This window comes from Streptopelia decaocto (genome assembly GCF_964273445.1).
Source record: "Streptopelia decaocto genome assembly, chromosome: 1".
In the NCBI taxonomy this organism is placed as follows: Eukaryota; Metazoa; Chordata; class Aves; order Columbiformes; family Columbidae; genus Streptopelia; species Streptopelia decaocto.
In genome coordinates, this window is record NC_138663.1 from 64,025,104 (window position 1) to 64,043,252 (window position 18,149).

Genomic DNA, 18,149 nt, shown 5'->3' on the forward strand with positions numbered 1-18,149 from the left:
TATCAAAACTATTTTGTTGCATTTCATGGCACTAAATTAATGCAACTATTTTGTTGTCATTCTCCTCTTCTTTTTCCAGAGTTTTTAATAATCTGTTTCAAGTGTAATAAGCCTAGACTCTACTCATATTTGCTGTTCTCATAAAAGACTTTTTGTCCGTGTCAAACAGCCTTCTGTTGCCATTATTTTAATACATTTTTTTCTTTTCTATTTTTTACAACAGGGACATTGTGTTAGCTGTTTCAGTAATTCTAAATGCCCTCCAGGGACAAAACCAAAGGTAATGTGTTAAAATTTTGCATTTAAGCAGTATTAACCTGCTCTTCTATGTGCTTCACGCAAGGAAACTAGAATAAGTTGCTTTGAAAAAATAAAAAGAGAACCCTCAGCAGTGAAACCACGCTGTCCAGTGATGCCATAAAGCATCAGGGACAAAGCTGTCACTGGGCAAACACCCAGACACTTGTGGTGGGGGACGTTTGTCAGTCTCACACAGTATCAACTGTAGCAAGTGCTTTGGTTGACTTTGGAGCAGCCCCTCCATCCTCATCAATGGTGCTCAGCAAGTGGGGAATCAAAGAGAAGGCAGGTGCATCACACTTCACACATTGCATTTTGATGCAATGTGCATCAGAAACTGCTATTTAAAGAGGAAATAAACCAAACCACCACATTGCACTCATCTTACTGTGTTTTTCCCCCTCTCTGCACTGGCACATGTGATGCCCAGGAAGAAATCCAGTTGTGCACGTACAGGTACTATGGGCTACGGAGGGACGGTTGCCAAAGGAACTGCTCCATGGTCATCCACATGGCCAAGTGCTGCAAGGGCTACTTTGGACCAGACTGCCAAGGTAGGACACACACCTCTGCTGGTCTGTGGCCTCCCCAAACACAGCTGTGCAGCACCCAGCTGGCTGAACTGCAAGAGCTGGGATAGGGGGCGTGAGGAGAGACCAGCTGCAAGATGGGGAAACTCTGTTGCAATAGCTAAAGTACGCAGAAAGTATTACTGCTTTTCCACTCCAAATAATCTCTTTTTCACGTTTACAGCAAGTTTGAAACACCATGCTAGTGGCAAACTAAATGAATGCTATAGAGCAGGGGTGTCAAATTCATTTTCACTGGGAGCCACATCAGCCTGGCAGTTGCCTTCAAAGGGTTGAATGTAATTTTAGGATTGTATTAATGTAATGAATCCTACATTTATACAGTCCTAAAATTACATTTGGTCCTTTGAAGGCAGCCTCAAGGCTGATGTGGCCCCTGGTGAAAATGAGTTTGACACCTCTGCTACAGAAAGTAAAGACTGCCCTGCTATAACCAAGCCCAGCGAGTCTTAATTGGTCACCAGCTGAAAGTGCTTTCAACACAAAAAAGGACATCAGGTTCATGACAGTGATACCAGGACACACCAGAGACACAGTATACAATTCCTCAGCCATGTGCAAGTGCACACATCAGTGGAGTAAGCTCAGATATTGTAGCTTTGAACAGGTGTGAGGCAGTTTGGGAAGCTTTGTCTGCAGCTGCTTGTTAGCAGGCACTAAGGAAAGGTGTGCTCCTTCACCTGCCAGCCCCATGGGGAACAGTACCAACGCTCTCACAAGGGCACAGGGGGTCAGGATCTGGGTTAGGATCTCTGCCGGCAGACAGGTCCAGGGACACATAGCCCTGCCAGCACACTGGCTGGATTTCAGAGACACATGAGGATCCCAAGAAATTTTGTCCAGCCCAGCTGCCTTTTGTGCTCACCCCAGCAGCACAGAGACCACATGGATGTGCACAAGCAAGGCTGGATTTGGGCAGGGGAGGGCAGTGCCATTCACTGATGGATCTGAATGAGCAAGCACCCAGGCAACAGCACCCAGACCCAGGGCTGGGAGAGTCCACAACACCTTTCTGACAGGAGTTGTAGAAGTGCTTCAAGGAATTTGGAGCATGAAGCTTGCAAGTGTCACAGGTACTTTTACACGCCCCAACAAAGATGCATTTACAAGCCTTTCCCAGTTCAAGGACTTTTACAAAACAATAAATAACAGTGACAATGAATAAACACACACTGGAGCTAAACAGCCACTTTTTCTTTTTTTTCTTAAACCTTTCAGCTTGCCCTGGGGGCCCAGAGACCCCATGCAACAACCACGGCTCCTGTGACGATGGGTACAGCGGGACAGGGGAGTGCCGCTGCAACAGCGGCTTCAATGGGACTTCGTGCGAGCTCTGCTTGCCAGGCAGATATGGCTCCAGCTGCAGGCGTAAGTTGAAGTTTCCTTTCCTTGCTGTTGCCCACATCACGCCTAAACTATTTTGTCAGTGATAGGTTAAGTAAACCAAGAAAGGCTTCCCCTTTTCAATACCAACATTTTTCTCCAAACACCTCCTCACACAGAGGGGTAGCACAAGGTCTCAAAAGGGAAGAGGAGAAGGCAAGGGAGCAGATGCTTCCTTAGCTTTCTCTGCAAGGCTCCTCCTGTTCTCATATGGCACACAGGTAACAGAGGACGGAGACAGAACTTCCATCAACAAGTGTTTTCAACTACAGCACAGCCTCCTACCTCATCCCCATCAAGGGAAAGACAGCACTTTAGCAATGTGATTCCTAAAGGATGGCAGGAGACCAAGGCCACACACTACTTTTGCAGAAAATTAAAAAAAAGGACACCAAGATGAAGATAGTTTGTGAAGAGGGTCAGCAGCCAAGAAACTTCTCACATAATCCATTTCATTGTGGCTTTAAATGTAAACTAGGTGGAACCAGGATCAATATCACCCTTGAAACTTAAAATACTTTCCCAACATAAAGCCTTCAGATGGGAGGCTACAACATTAACCCTTCCATCCTAACTGTGTCCACCTGTAGTGCTCATGAGGCACATACAGAGGGGTTTATAAGCTAGGTATCTTTGGGGTGGAGGCAAGACACTAGCTCTGGATACCAATGCTCAAGAGTATGCTTACCTGCAATTTATCAGTTTATAGCACAACACGGCATAAACTGTGTGAGCTGGTAGTCTGACCAGATTGTGCTAACAGAAAGAATGTTTTATAGCCTCTTTAATATATATTTATGTCAGCCAAAAAATAGATAACCAGACAATGAAACTGCTTTTCAGTATGACCAGGTCTTCACAGAATTAGTTTCCCAAGTCCTGCATAATTTTCCTCTTTAAACAGCAATATTTCAGGAAGAGGGGAAAAACAAGACAGGATGCTATTTCATTACATTATACAACAGAGAGCCACCAATAATTCTGTAAGAAGGACTCTGCATGTAAGTTATTGCAGGGTCCAAAGAGTGGGAAAAAAAAAATCACCTATAGATCAAATCACTCCATCATGCTTCAGTTTGCAGGGCAGAAGCAGTAACATCCCATGTATAAAAGGAACAAAAGGAATTCAGAAGCTTTTAGTCATAAAAATACCAAATTAAAAAAAAAAAAACTAATCTGCCCACATTTTACAGCAAAGGTCACTAATCTCATATTTGGCTTCCTTACTCAGACTTTTTCCCCAAGCAGCAACCAAGCACATTCTCTCTCCATGCACCTCACTTCTCTCTGGCTAAAAAGCTTCCCCACAACTAGAGCTGCCACACATTAGAACAGGATGGGGCTGGATCTTCAGCTCAACCATTAACTTCTTCCCACCACAGTTCTTTGTGAAGTTTACCACTATACCACAATGCAGATCAATATACATTTTCATTTTCAGAGGAACAGTGAATGAATGCCAGTTATTAAACCATAGGTTCACAGGATAATTCAGGTTGGACGGGACCTCAGGAGGTCTGTACTCCAACCCCCTGCTCAAAGCAGGGTCAGCTTTGAGATCAAACCAAGACATTCAGGATGTCTCCTGTTGGGCTTGCAAGCCTCCAAGGGTCGAAACTGCCCATCCACTCTGAGCAGTGTGGCCCACTGCTTGACTAGCCTTGTGGTGAAAAACCATGAGGTTAAATTTATCTAAATAATTGCTAAATAATACTGTATCTAAACTGACAGTCTAGGTAATGTTTCTCTAGGGAAAGATTTTCCCTTTTCCCAAAGGCAGCTCTGTAAGTGATCCCTCTCCATTCTTTTTGCAGCCTGTGAATGCAAGACCAACGGGCAGTGTGATGAAGGATATTCAGGAACAGGACGATGTTTCTGTGAAACGGGATGGACTGGCCGGCTGTGTGAAACCAAGCTAGGTCTCTGCCTCCTCCCAGCAGGCTCCATTGGGTGGAGCCATGGGCTGATGGCACTTACAATCAATAGAGGGTTTGCATAGAGAAGAGAAAGAAAGGGTTAATAATGCCAGAAGCCCTCACTGGAGGCTAAGGGACTCTGCTCTGAACTTTAAACTTCTCCCTTCACCTCCCTGTCTCCTTTGTGAACCGGGAATATAAGTGTTTATCTCCCCTCTGGAGGGACTTCGGGCTCCGTGAGGAAAGATATCACCCTAGAGCTAAGTAGTCAAAAATCAATTCTTACGGGTTTTCCAGTTACCAAGACTAGTATGAGGGCTTTTCTATCTGCATGAAACAAAGGCATCGTAAGATAAATACCATCTTCACCCCAGCCGTTCTGCCTTCCCCACAGCTCTGCAGCCAGTATGCTCCCCAAGCTGCTCCCCCAACGCCGTCTGCACAGAGAACAACACCTGTCAGTGCAAGCCCTTCTACAACGGGGATGGGATCACCTGCACAGGTGAGCTCCCTCTGGCACGGCCTGCTACAAGAAAGCATGTTGTCCCCTCTTGCACATACGCTTGCATGCGGTTGCTATCTAGTATGAGATGTTGGCTACCAAACATAAAAACTGCCACACTGCAGCAAGTGAAACAAATGTAGAATATATACAGATCAGTGTTTTCCGAAGCAGGTGGTTGGCTTCAACAGGCTTTACTGAGCAGAACTATGAACAAGAAGTGTGCTTCAGTCAGGTTTTAGAGACAAAAGAGTTTTCAACAGGGTTTCCCTTACAGGATTTTCTTTGATGACCTCAGGTAAGGCAGTTCCCCAGTAACATCACTGCAGAAATAGTCATTCTTACTCAGCCAGGTGTCTTGTGTCCTCCAAAGTCACCTTGGCCAGAAGTCTGCAGGCTGATGCTGTGTCTCTTAAATCAAGGACACCCTGTCAAGAGCTTCAGAGCCCTAAAGGATAGCCTTTGCACAAGTTCAGGAATGCCTCAGAAAACTCATCAGGATTTTTTTTCCCCAAACAAAGTGTTCTAGTATTTTTAGTGTACCTTAAAAATCTGGAGATGGTCTATCTTTGTGAAGAACATCCTTTACTCACCTGTTTTCTCCCATGCAGCTGCAGACCTCTGCAAACAAAGCAATGGCGGGTGCCACAAGGCAGCAGACTGCACACAGCTGGGAGTGAAAGTCTTCTGCAGTTGCCAGAAAGGATACAAAGGCGATGGCTTTATGTGCCTTCCAATAAATCCTTGCGCCGACGGCTTCAATGGAGGCTGCCACGAGCATGCCATTTGCACTGTCATAGGACCTGTAAGTTGAATGATTTCCATCACCAGCAGGGAATTCTGAGGAATTTCTGCCTGGTGCCGCAGAAATCCTTCCTCTGGCTGGATCCCACTCTCTACCTCTCACAGTCCCTGTTTTCCAAAACAACCTTTACATAGCTCCAGCTTGCTTTCCCCATCAGTTTGGTATCCTGTCAGCTGAGGGCTGAGGAACAGTTTGAAATCTTTCCTGCGGGGAAAGGGGTACTACAACAGATGGGGTATCTTGCATGTGTAATTTTTCTGTCCCCTTCTCAGCTCTCCCTAACTGGATATCCCTATTTGCAATAGGAATTTGTTGGATTGAAACTGAATGTATTTTGGTAGCTAAACCTAGGGACAGTTGGGAGAACAGTGTCATTTGTTGGTTGGCTGGACCCAGCTTTAAAAGCTCTGCAGCCACATTGTACAAATTCCTTGGCCCACACGGTCAAAGTTGTTGAGGAAAACATGTGCAGTGACTTGATCCAGCACTTGTCCTGGTGCTGTCAGTGTCACTGTCCATCGCATATTGGTGGCTTGTCTGATATATCTTCCAGAAGCTATCTAGAAGAGCCTTGCTGCAAATCCATTCCAGCTGCCAGCCATCGCAATTCCTGGATGTCGCCAACTACTGCTTGTTTTATAGTTCTTAATGTATTATTATCAGTGGGATACTAAATTCCTTTCATGCTTCCATGCCCTATCATTTAAATATCATTTTGATAGGCTTGCCATTCATATTTGTTAATTATGTGTCATATAATTCTCCAATGCATGTTATTAGTTTTGTGAATGGAATTATGTTTTAGTATTGATTCAGCGAAGAACCCAAGCCTGTGTAAACGTTTTGCTTAGAAGAATAAACATCAGCCTCAGAGTTTGTGGTCAGTTGAATCACAGTTGTTGGTAGCAACTTTCCTGTTTGTCCATTCCTGTCTATATCAAGTAAAATTTTTCCAGCAGTCAGCTAAGTACTTGTTTTCGCCTTTTTTCGCCAGGACAAACGCAAGTGCGAATGTAAAAATAACTACATCGGTGATGGGCTGAACTGCTCAGTGATGCAGCTTCCTCTCAACCGCTGCTTGCAGGACAACGGGCAGTGCCACCCTGACGCTGACTGCGCCGATCTCCACTTCCAAGGTGAGGAGGGCACACCGTGAACGCCACGGGACTGGGACATGGCTGTTCCTGTGCTACTGCACTGAAGCCAGTGACCAGGATCCTTGTGTCCCCTTGAAACAATGAGATGATGAAAGTTAGAACATGTTGCTTAAATACTTTGCAATACTGGATTTCTGAAGGAATAGGTGAGGGCATCCAGGTAGGAACGTTACCCCTAAGGGAACCATCTGTCCTAATTGCATTTCACAAAATCCACAGGTATTTGTGCAGCACAGTTGACTCTGTGGCCAGACATGGAAACCCCCTCAGAAAGAGCTGGTCCTTCTCTCTTTTTGCAGATACCACAGTTGGGGTTTTCCACTTACGGTCCCCACAAGGGCAGTACAAAATGACTTATGAGAAGGCAAAGGAGGCCTGTGCCAATGAGTCAGCCACCGTCGCGACGTATAACCAGCTGCTGTACGCACAGAAGGTGAGGTAGCATCACTGCTGGAGGAGATCCTCAGAGCGGACCTAGCCACAGCACAAATGGACAGGGAGGAACAAGGGGATGGCTCCATGCTGATAAGCTTCATTTTCCCTCCTTTCCTTCCCCCATGCCCTAAGGTACATTTGGCTGGGAGCAGTTTCCAGACTGTTTATTGGTTTCACACCTGCTCATACAGCACTGTGACCAGTTGCCAAGTTTTTTGTTTTCAGTTATACTGGGGTGGGATGGTGAAGTCAAATTTACAGTGTTTTCATGGGGGGTTTAATTAATAGCACTCCTTAAAGAAATATACCCTTCAGAATTATGCTTAGATTATTTTTTTTAATATAAGGCTCCAGGAATCCTTTCCCCAAACACTGTAAACTTAGCAGAGCCAATTCCATTTTCTTTTCCTTGAGTGTGTTATAGACAACACATGGCTGACATCAGTGGGATAAGCATCACACCTTGGGCTCATAAAACTTGTTTTAGAAGGGTGGGCAAGACTGCCTCTGCCTTTCTGTGTCCTTCCCATCTGCGAAAGGAAGACAGACAGTCACCGTTTAGAGACACCTTTAGCAAAATGTGAGGCTGGACCACAGCCAGCAAGTAAACCTCCTTCTGCTTCCTGAGGACATTCAGGTTACAGCCTGAGCTGCACATCCCCTGCACCCTATAGTCTAAATATTTCTCTCGAAGCAGCAAAGTCAGCAGTGGGGCTGGCTCCAGAACTTCTGGGGAGTTATTTTCTGTGTTAAGCTGGTTTGTGAGCCTTTCCCACACTTACAAAAGGTGGTCTGGTACACAAAGGGATTGCATGTCCCCCCTGTGGCTTTCACACCCACCTCTGATCCTGCCCAGCTTTGGGCTTGGGGCAGGTTTTCCCAGGAAAGGCTCCCTTGGCCTGTATGGGGAGGCACTCAGTCTCAGAGAGGCCCCATCTCTGCAGTCCCTTGGCCCAGAGCTCAGCTCATTGCAGGGTGTCAGACAGATGGACAGACAGAGCCCCCTCAGAAAGACAGATAGTGGATGGGGTGCTGCCTGGGTGTCCAGGGGGGGACAATCCCTTTCGTCCCCAGCACCCCAGCCCCATCACCCAGCTCTCCCCCCAGTGTGTTTTCCCTTATGGCTGTGCCGGCTGCAGGCGAGGTACCACCTGTGCGCTGCTGGCTGGCTGGATGGCGAAAGAGTGGGCTACCCAACTGCCTTCTCCTCCCCAAATTGTGGCGCTGGGCACGTCGGCATTGTGGACTATGGGAAAAGAGTCAACCTGAGTGAAACCTGGGATGTCTTCTGCTACAGAGAGAAAGGTAAGAGGGTCCTTTGTTGCATCCCTCTGCGCAGAGACGGAACCCGGTTTTCAGTTCCTTTGGTCAGCAGCAGGTCACCAGATAACATTGCAAGAGATTCTGCTTCTTTTTAACTTAAAAAAAAAATAAAATCTGTTGCTTGAAAGTTGTTTTTCAGGCACAGGGCAGCCTAAAATCTTCTAGCAAAGACTGTTTGCCCACGCTGCTATCTGTGTTTGTACCTTCCAGAGGTGAACTGCACCTGCAAGCCTGGCTATGTGGGGGATGGCTTCTCCTGCAGCGGGAACTTGCTGCAAGTGCTGACGTCCTTCCCAACGCTGACCAACTTCTTGTCGGTAGGGCCCACAGCCAAAACGCTGCTCGGTGGGGTGAGGGGAGAGAGACAGGGTCTGCCAGCAGCTTGTACCTTGGTGTTTGCTTTCCTAGCAGGTAACAACACCACACCAGCAAAAGCAAGGTGGAGCAGTCTAAATCTGCACTATCAAAATCAGAACTTGGGTTTTGGGATTTTTTTAATTACTTGTTTCAATGAGGTTTTGGGTTTCTAAAACTCACTTGGTAATTAAATGTTACTGCAGCTTTAGCTTAAAGAGGATTCTCTGCACAACTGCCTCTGGCTTTCTAAGCATCACAAGTAACTGTGCTTTGTAATTTTATTGAATTCCTACTGGGGAAAGGCCAAACATAAAAAGGGTCCTTTTCTTGCTGCTCCTCAGAAAAGCATTATGTGTCTATGCCCCATAGACACCAAGGGCCCAACTCCTGCAAGTCACTTTAAGACATGCTCATCAAATCAGCAGCTAAAACTTCGTTTTGAATACAAACTTTTTTTTGTAATATCACTCTAGAGCTGCTTCATAGCTAGTAACAGAAAGCTTCTATGTCGTTATTTACATGGTCTCATCTTTTCAGCTCCCCGCACAGGAGCGCACAATTGGTCTTTAGTAAAGCTGGATTTTGTTTCTGCCTAGGACATCATGGCTTACTCCAACAACTCTAGGAAGGGGAGAGAGTTCCTGCGGTACCTCACGGACCTGTCAGTGCACGCCACTCTCTTTGCTCCAAATGATAGCGGGTTAAGGGAAAATGAGGTCAGCGCTTTTCCTCTTTTCCTTCCTCATTTCAATAACATTTTTAAACAGCCATTATAGCTGTATCCCTGTGAAATGTAAGCTTAAAAAACAATAATCTCAGTATGACATTTCTGTGTAACCCCACATACTTTAAACTGCGCTTCTGAAAGAGATGAGTTCATCCTTTCCATTTTTCTTCCACAGTTAAGAGTGCAAGGCCATCGAGCATTCAAGTCAATACAGAGACTTTTCCATCAGGGATTTTAGTTACAGGAGTCTGCCTAAGATGAAGTCTGTTCTGGCTTATTAACATTGAACACAGTTATTTGAAGAAAGCAATGCACAGCTTTGATATTTCCTACAAATACATTAAAGGCATCTGTTCCTAGCTTCATTTCCATGCTTATCCCTTTTTACTTTCCTTTCTTCAGTCGAACATTGTCTCAAACAATTCACATGGGTTTCTGCCCTGTCTTGCATCTTCAAGCTGTTGGGAATCTCTCTGAGGCTCATCATTACAGGTCTTCATACAAAAGAGTAAAATCCTTTGTCTTGCCAGAATCAAGGCACTGCCTGCTGCAGGCAGCCATCAGAGGCCAGCAGGGACAGACGATCCCACTGTTCGCATCCAGATTTCCCAACAGCTCTACCCGACGTTGCACTTGCTGCAGCATTAACAGCAAAGAGGGGAAAAAGGTCAGAGGCACTTAGCCTGCTGGTAAATCTAGAGGATTAATGAGATCAGTTAATGTTCCTTGTATTTTGCTATTGTTTGCAGACACTTTCCGGGCGAGACATTGAGTATCATTTATCTAATGCCAGTATAATGTTTTATGAGGACTTGACCAACGGCACCACCCTTCTAACTCGCCTTGGGGAAAAACTCCTCATTACAAATACCAGGGGCCAGGAACATCAAGCCCCCACCACTGAACAGGTACCTTTTAAATAAATCTCCCATCTTTGTGCTTTTTCCCTTCCTTATGCTATACCCTGTAATCAGGTGACACACTGATCCAGAAAGCAATTCAGTAAGGTTATAGTGGGCAGCAATGAGAAGCTGCCTTCAGAAGGCTCTTTCCTGCCCACAGACTGCAGGATAGCAGCTGGCAAACTGCAAATCTACAAGTTTGCAAGTGGCCAGGCTGTTCAGATGGCCTGCAGGAACGGCAGGATGGGGATAGGGTCTTGGTTCAATCCTTCTCTTAGCCTGGTGGGATTATGAGAGATGGCAGTGTGATAAGAGCAGAGATGAGAGCAGCAGCTTATCATCAGAGAAAGGTGTTGGCATTTGCAAAGTTAACTTCAAAGGTAACTTTCTGGGAGAGAGGAGACCCCAGCACAGCTTTGGCTCAGAGCAAAAGTGGAAACAACATGAGTTGACATTTTGAATTGCTCTTTTGGTGGAGTTCTTTTAAATGCAAAACTTTATATCCCTTTTGAAATGGAAAGTATCCTCTGACATTTTAGGGGATTGCATCTTTTGAAAACACACTCAACTACTCATTTTATCTTAAGAAAATACTTGCTGCCCAAGCATTTCAAATAACATCAGTGACAGCAGCCCCTTGAGACCAAGCATGAGAATTATCACGCATGTGATTTGTATTTTCAAAACCGCTCTATACTGCAAACTCAGTAATCACATTAATAAAGTATACCTTCATGAGAGATTGCGTGCAGCAGCACAAGGCTTTCCTGTATCACTCATTAGCATGCAGGAGCTCTTTTGGCTCACTTTCATCTGCTATTTGAATTACAACAGATTCGCCTTAAAAAAAATTATCCTCCTTTCTTCAAAAGCTGCCAAGGGGAGGCTCAGAGCCCATTAACACATATCTTACTCCTGTACTTCAGAAGCTGGTTGGAAATCTGTAGCTTTTCTTACTCCCCGGAGGACCAGATCAGGCCCCTGGTTCCCTTGGCCACAGTGATGCTCTGTGGTGTGCCACGGTGGGAAGGAGAGGTAGCGGCTGCTTTCTGTACATGTTCCAGGTGACCGAGCACCCACCTGTCCCAGCACACAGGGGCAGAGCCCAGGAGCTTTCCCCGGGACCCTGGCAGGGCAGTGCAGGGTTGAAGGAGAGGGAGGAGGACATGGTGTGACTCCTACACCACTCTGCGGTGCCACTAGAGCTGAGCCTCTTCCTCCCTGGGCACAGAAAGTCACCATGTGCTCTCGCAGCAGCAGCGTACCACTTTGTGCCAGGGCAAGAGCAGTTCCCAGCTCTGCTCACCAAGGAGAAGCCATTTTGCTAAGATGAAATTCAAAGCAGTTTGCAATAGCGCAGACATCTATGAACCCTCCTTCCCAAAACACAGACACAGGCTGGAGAGACTCAGGATGAGCCCAAAGCAGTCAAGGACTCCCATTTTCAGCAGAATTTACAAAAGTGTTGAGGTGGCAACAACTGATCCTGTCCCTCTCCGGTCCTGATATGTTGCCATGTGGGGCCACCTTCCTGCTCACAGATGCTAGGCCACCAAATAAACTGGGGTCAATGACTCCCCATCAGTGCTGACCCAGCTCTCTCAAACCAGTAAGCTCGGAGCAAGCGGCATCCTCAGCAGGGGAAGCAGCTGTAAGGGAGGCAGGCTGCAGGCTGCCTGGCACTCAGGAGTAACAGCACTCCTGGGCACAAACATCACAACCACCTTTATTAAAAAAAAAAAAAAAAAACCAACAAGACAAAGAAATTCCTGAGGACAATATGCAGGTAATGATGATGGCTACTTCATGCACAGGATTGCCATGACCAGCCACAGACATCCCAGGCTGATGGCCAGGGAGGCAGCAGTGTAAACATTTTTCTCTGTGTGTCAGTAACCGAGGCAGGGAAATAATCTTGAGGTTTCAGTCCCGAAGCGAGAAGGGTCAAAGCTCAGCTCTGATTGCTCTTTCTCCTGGCAGAGTGAGATCAGATATGTGGACAGAAGTGCTATTGTTGAGTGGGATATAATTGCTTCCAACGGCATAATCCATGTCATTTCAGAGCCTTTAAAGGCTCCACCAGCACCTGTAAGTACCAAGTGATTTTTTTTTTTGGGTGGTGAGAGGTGGCGGTGGCTTAGATCAACCATTGTTCACATTCATATATTCCCAGTTTCCCTCCCATATATGCAGTTCCTATTTAAAAGGTTAGTTTGAAAGAAAATTAGAAGTTGAGAACAAGGTACCAGTGAAGATTGTTCAACATGTTTCTGTCTGAACAAGTTCTTTCCACATTTATTTTCTATAAATAAAATAAAAGCTCTATTTTATAATGGAGCTCATTTTTATAATGGAGGTTTAATAAAACTCAATTCCAGTTCTTTCAGAAAGGTATTTTAAACTTCTAAGGAAAATTTTTAATCTTGGCTTTGCATTCATTCCTATCCAAATCAAGGTGTCTTGGAGACAGATATTTTGTCTGCACAAATCCAGGCAATAGTCCTAGTTATCCAATCATCTATCCCATTAGAAAGATGAAAGCAAACAGTGCATGGCAAAATAGCACAGTTAGAAAAGGGTGCCATCCGTTCCATGGAAGCAGTTGCACTGCTTCACGCTAGAACAAAAATGGGACAGGGCCCAGCAGCAGGGAGGCAGGAACATTGTTCTGTTTATTTCCCACCAGCAAAGTTAGTGCTTTGTATGAAAGGGAGGAAAAACATTTTGTTCACCTGCAATGCAACTGGGAAGTTTCACAAAAGTGATCCCTGCTGCCCCTGGGGGAGGTGCACAGGGAACACCTCTCTTTCCAGTACAAAATGTTTTCCGTAACAAAGTGTTCAGATGTGCAGTGTTAGCGCTCTGCAGCTCTGTTCCACGCAGGGTACTTACCCTGTGACAGCCCAACACAGGCTCAAGATGACCTTGCAAGACCCACCACTTATCTAATCTGAAGAACTCTTCTGTCAGGGTAACTCCGATCCTTTTCTCCCTGCACTGAAGGGGCCTCACATTTACAGCCCATCCATTCGGGAAGTGGCTAACCAGCTGCCTCCTCGATCCACAAAGTTAATCCTATTGATATCCTATTTCTCACCTTCATTTTGTTCTGAGCAACCATTTCTCCTTCACAAATCCTCCCTCATGTTCCTAGAAGCTCAGTAATATGCCTGCACAATCACAGTTCACAAAAATCCATTGCAGCCTACAATCCTCACAAGTAGGAAATGACACGCTTGGGTACAAGCATAAATTACTGCTTGAAAATGATTCAAAATAATAGGCAGTTTCTGTCAGTCTACAGCAGCATGATATTACAGTCTTTATAATACCTTTCACATCCTAGAGGGCAACCAAATGTCTTCTAATGTTTAGCTGTCCAGCTGCACCATGTAAATGCCTTTGTTTTCTAAAAAAAGTAAGTGAAGTGAGCATATCTGTTAAGACAACAATGTGATTGGTTTTGCCAGTTTAAGTTTAATCATTAGGTTTCTAGTTAGGAGACCACAGAGCTAAGACATCACATGGAAAAGCAACCTTTACAGCATACGAATATTTTACCCAATTCCAGATCCGTCCTCACCTGCTCGATTGCCAGCAAGACCACCCTGCTTTGTGGAGATTGCAGCCTGAGTGCCTACGTGCTTTGGGATCCTTCAAACTTATTGTGCCCCCTAAACTGCTGGCCACATTCGTGGTTATCAGTCTAGCAGGCTACAGAGCTGCAGAAGGCAAAGTGTAGTGGCATTTCTCACATTTAGATTAAATCCAGATCACGTGTGAATTTTATTCCTTCACCTCCATATCTATTAAAATATTTATAAAATATACAGTTACTTGGATTGGCACTTTGCCTGCTTGACTGAATAATGATTTCAGGTTAAGAGCATTGCATGTTTTGGGGCAAAATTACCTACAGAAGGCAGGTGTTGGGCCATTGGCAGATCCCAGCCTTGCGCACCGTCCACACAGGCTGGCAGTCCCTCTGACCAGCAAGGAGAGGAGCCTCATCTCAGATGCAGTTTGGTTTTAGGCCTGGTAAGAGGGGCTCAGAGGATGGAGTACATGGCTGCCCATAGCTGGCAATAACCAACACCTCCCCAGAGCACAAAAAGCAGTGATTCTGTATGATTCTGTGAATAGGCTTGAACTCAAACAGAACTCTCTAGGACTGTAGCACAGGTTTCCAAAGCTGCTTAAGGGAATTTGGTACCCATTTCTCCTCCTCAAGCCAGTGAGCTTTCAGCCTCATCATAGCCTCTGTAGCTACTCTGACTAGAAAAGATTGCTTACGCATGCTCTGTAACTTCAAAACTGTGAATGACGTGAAGCTGTACTAGAGCTGATGTCCAGTACCCCCCAAAAAATCTAGCTGGTAATTACTATCAAAAGGCCATATTTAACTGTCTTCAGGGAACGTGTATCAGGAAACACAAGCACAAAAGCAGTTCAGGACTAGGGCACATCTCAAAGGGACACTGTGTGTGCTCAGGTGCTGGAAAGTGACCAGTGCCCATCTGTAACTCGCTCACATTCTCTCTTGCTTCCAGGCTCCCCTCCATGCCAGTACCGGGACAGGAATATTCTTTGGCATCTGCCTGGTTGCTGGAATTGTGGCTTTTATCGGATATTTTTACCTCAGGTTCAGGAAGAGAAACATGGGCTTCCAGCACTTCAAGGTAAGATGACAGACAGGAAGGCAAAGCAGGGAGGCAGCACTACCCCAGACCCACCTCCAAATTCTCTTTGCATTTTATTAAGCTAGAAACATTCCCGATCACTTCCCACTGGAACCACTCAGACTAAGACATGAAGAAAGTGGGGAGGGCTCACACACTTTGTCTTGGGCATGAGCTTACACTTGCTCCCCCAGACCTCTCCCTCTAAGGTGCCCAACAGAGTCCTGCTCTCACAGAGGCTTCCAACACCGAGGACTGGCCAAAAGCTTATTTAACTGCTCAGCACCCATTCAGAAATCTTTGCCTCACCAGACCACCTACCCTTAGGGAAGCAGGTCATTACAACCAGTGAAAGGGCACCTGCTGTTCTCTTCCCCCTCGCTGCTAATAGTTTTGCTGTTCTGGAGGTTGAAATGTTTGATAGGAAAAAGGCCGGGTTCAAAAGTCAAGCAAATTGAAATGATTGTCAGTATTGAAACATGTATATTTCTTATACTGATTGCACTGCCATGCTTGCTTTCTGTTAACTCACTCTTCTAGCCCTACATAGTACCATGAGAATGTGAAACCAGCCAGCAACCCCCAAACTACTCACAGATGAGGGATCACCAAAAAAGTGTTACAAAATACAAAAGAATCGATCAAAAAGCAAGTCTACCTAGAAGTAACCAGAAATCCCTTCCTATTCTAGACCTTGCCTAATGTGGTACATCTTCTAGAATCAAAAAACAGGAGCCATGAGCCAGGGCAAACACTTGTATTTTTACAAGTTACAAAGAGAGCCCTCAGGAGCAACCAGGTACCTCTTAGCCCAGGCACAAGGCCAAGGCCATGATTCCTCTCTTCATCTTTGCTGAGGCTTAAAAATAATAACAGAGAGAAAAAAAGGTACCAGTGTTAAGTGACCTGAGATAATGCAACAACCCAGAACACCATTCATACCCAGAGACACTGATGTAGACGATAAAGCCAGTTCAGTCACAACACTGCATCAGTTGGTAGAGAAGCTTAAGTGCCTCCTCGCTTAATGCACCAGTAGGAGATTAATTTTAAGCATGTTTGTGTGATTTTGTGTAGTCAAAGGACGACACTGATGTAACACCACTGGACAAGTCACAGCCTTCGAATATCACCAACCCCTCTTATGAAAGTTCTTCTGCACTGACTCCACCAGAACCTACTTATGATCTTTTCTCAGTAAGTGTTCATTTTTGTTTGAAATTAAGACCCAGTTAAAATCATGGTAAGAGGGAACAGCTTTATGAAAAGAAAATGTCTAGTTGGGAAAAAAAGAAAAATCAATCTGGTGAAACAATATTCAAGTTCCTGGCTTTCCTGTCTTACCACTGCTAGAAACAGTGTCTGTGGCCTACAGCTGTTGTCTCAAGACTACCTTCAAAGAGAGCTGAATTAAATTGGACTTCAAATGCTGATAGATACCAGTGACGTGTCTATAGAAACTTAAAAGGCCACCCAATTTTGTCTTCTCTTTGCTGTGAATGCAGCCAAGTGCCGTGCCAGCACTCTGCAAAGAATCTGAAATGGAATGGGAAGGGGGCTGGGAAACACAGGAAGGAAAGATCGAGTAAAGCCAGCACATATGATTAGCCTCACTGGTCTAATTCAGCAAGACCCTCATGGACATGCAGGGTCTAAAATCAAATAAATCTTTTTGCATCCAATAAAAAGACTTGTTAGGTACAAAAATGTCAAGTGCAAACTCTGCCTTCTGTATGGACAAATTTCCCAAAAAGTGACTTTCATTTCCTAACACAACATTCAATTCTTTTTTTTTTTTTTCCTATTTTATAGGATTCAGATGACCAGCAGCTTGTCATAAGTGGTCCTCATGATCAGAATTAAAGACTGAATTTGGCATCAATCAATTATAAAGCACATTTCTATTTACACTTATTGTGAAAATAAACAGCACCTACATGTTTCAGGGAATAAAATCTTGTTACAAATTTTAAAAGAGCTTTGTTTAAGATGCAGTCTGTACAGTCCACAGAGTCACCCACCTCAGAAGCAGTGGCTGTATATGAGCAATATCAATTGAGAGTGCCAAATGCAAAACTGAGCCTCAAGTAACCTACATAGAAGCAAAAGAACACTTCTCTCTGAAAAGTATGACTTTCACTAGCCTGCTATTTAACTGCTTTTATTCTTCTGCAGAGACTTTGAAATGGATTCAAACACACAGCCAACTTGGCAAATATTCCCAATTTGCTACTACTCCAGCTCTACACTTTCATTTTTGCTCAGTTACATCTAGAACTGGCAAGTGTGAAACAGAACGCGTGGTAAACTGGTATTTTTTAAACTTAAAGGAATTTTTGCTAGTATACTTTCTTGTAAGAATTCCAGCAGCAGGAAACGCATCCAGCCTGTCCACCCTGCTCAGCTCCTTTAGCTTTTCTGTCTTTCCTCCAACTTGACCGTGGTTTGTTTACATCTCACCTCATTGTACAAATGGAAATAGTAATTGTAGCAGGTTTAACAAGACATATAGGTGATATATGAGGGTATCTAAATAGTAACCAAATTTTTCTTGAGCCGTTTTTGTGAAAAGTGGATAATGAACATACCCTTGCCACGTCATGTCCACATTCCATTTTTAAGGTCTGAGAGAAGAAGCTACACACCTGTTCACATCTGTTACTTTTACCAAGCACATCAGCATTGCCTTTCAACTGATGCACAGAAATAACACCATACTATTAGAAGCAAATCAAACTTGAGTTCGATTGCTTTCATTTCCCACCCCCCTCAAAACATTAACACCATAACAAACTGTGAGAACACTATAGAAACCACAAAAACAGCAATAAAAGGAAGATTTTCTCATTTGCAGCAGTAACATTTCCCTGTGATGTTGTCAAGGTTTGGCTTGCTTTTACTTATATTTTAAAAGTTAGAACACAAACGTGCCTAAACACACATATTTAGGGGAGTTTTCCCCACAGAGTTTTGCAGTTAATACAACTCACATTCTGTCCTTTTCCCCAGTAACCCAAAATACTAAGTGTTGTAGGGACCAAAATATAAATTCCAAGCATTTATTTTTGTAATC

General features: G+C 44.7%; 1 protein-coding gene across 1 annotated transcript in view; it reads left to right on the forward strand.

The window, feature by feature from the left end:
- Positions 1-17,938, forward strand: part of STAB2 (stabilin 2) — an 87,017-nt gene extending 69,079 nt beyond the window's left edge. The window contains exons 54-69 of the mRNA XM_082066674.1: positions 224-280; positions 731-854; positions 2,109-2,258; positions 4,088-4,192; positions 4,584-4,691; positions 5,303-5,496; positions 6,491-6,632; positions 6,953-7,086; positions 8,228-8,393; positions 8,622-8,728; positions 9,365-9,484; positions 10,245-10,403; positions 12,378-12,485; positions 14,948-15,076; positions 16,154-16,273; positions 16,889-17,938. Coding sequence (XP_081922800.1) covers positions 224-280; positions 731-854; positions 2,109-2,258; positions 4,088-4,192; positions 4,584-4,691; positions 5,303-5,496; positions 6,491-6,632; positions 6,953-7,086; positions 8,228-8,393; positions 8,622-8,728; positions 9,365-9,484; positions 10,245-10,403; positions 12,378-12,485; positions 14,948-15,076; positions 16,154-16,273; positions 16,889-16,939 — 1,974 coding nt within the window. The 3' untranslated portion in view covers positions 16,940-17,938. The remainder of the gene's footprint in view (positions 1-223; positions 281-730; positions 855-2,108; positions 2,259-4,087; positions 4,193-4,583; positions 4,692-5,302; positions 5,497-6,490; positions 6,633-6,952; positions 7,087-8,227; positions 8,394-8,621; positions 8,729-9,364; positions 9,485-10,244; positions 10,404-12,377; positions 12,486-14,947; positions 15,077-16,153; positions 16,274-16,888) is intronic.
- The last annotated feature ends 211 nt before the right edge of the window (positions 17,939-18,149 follow it).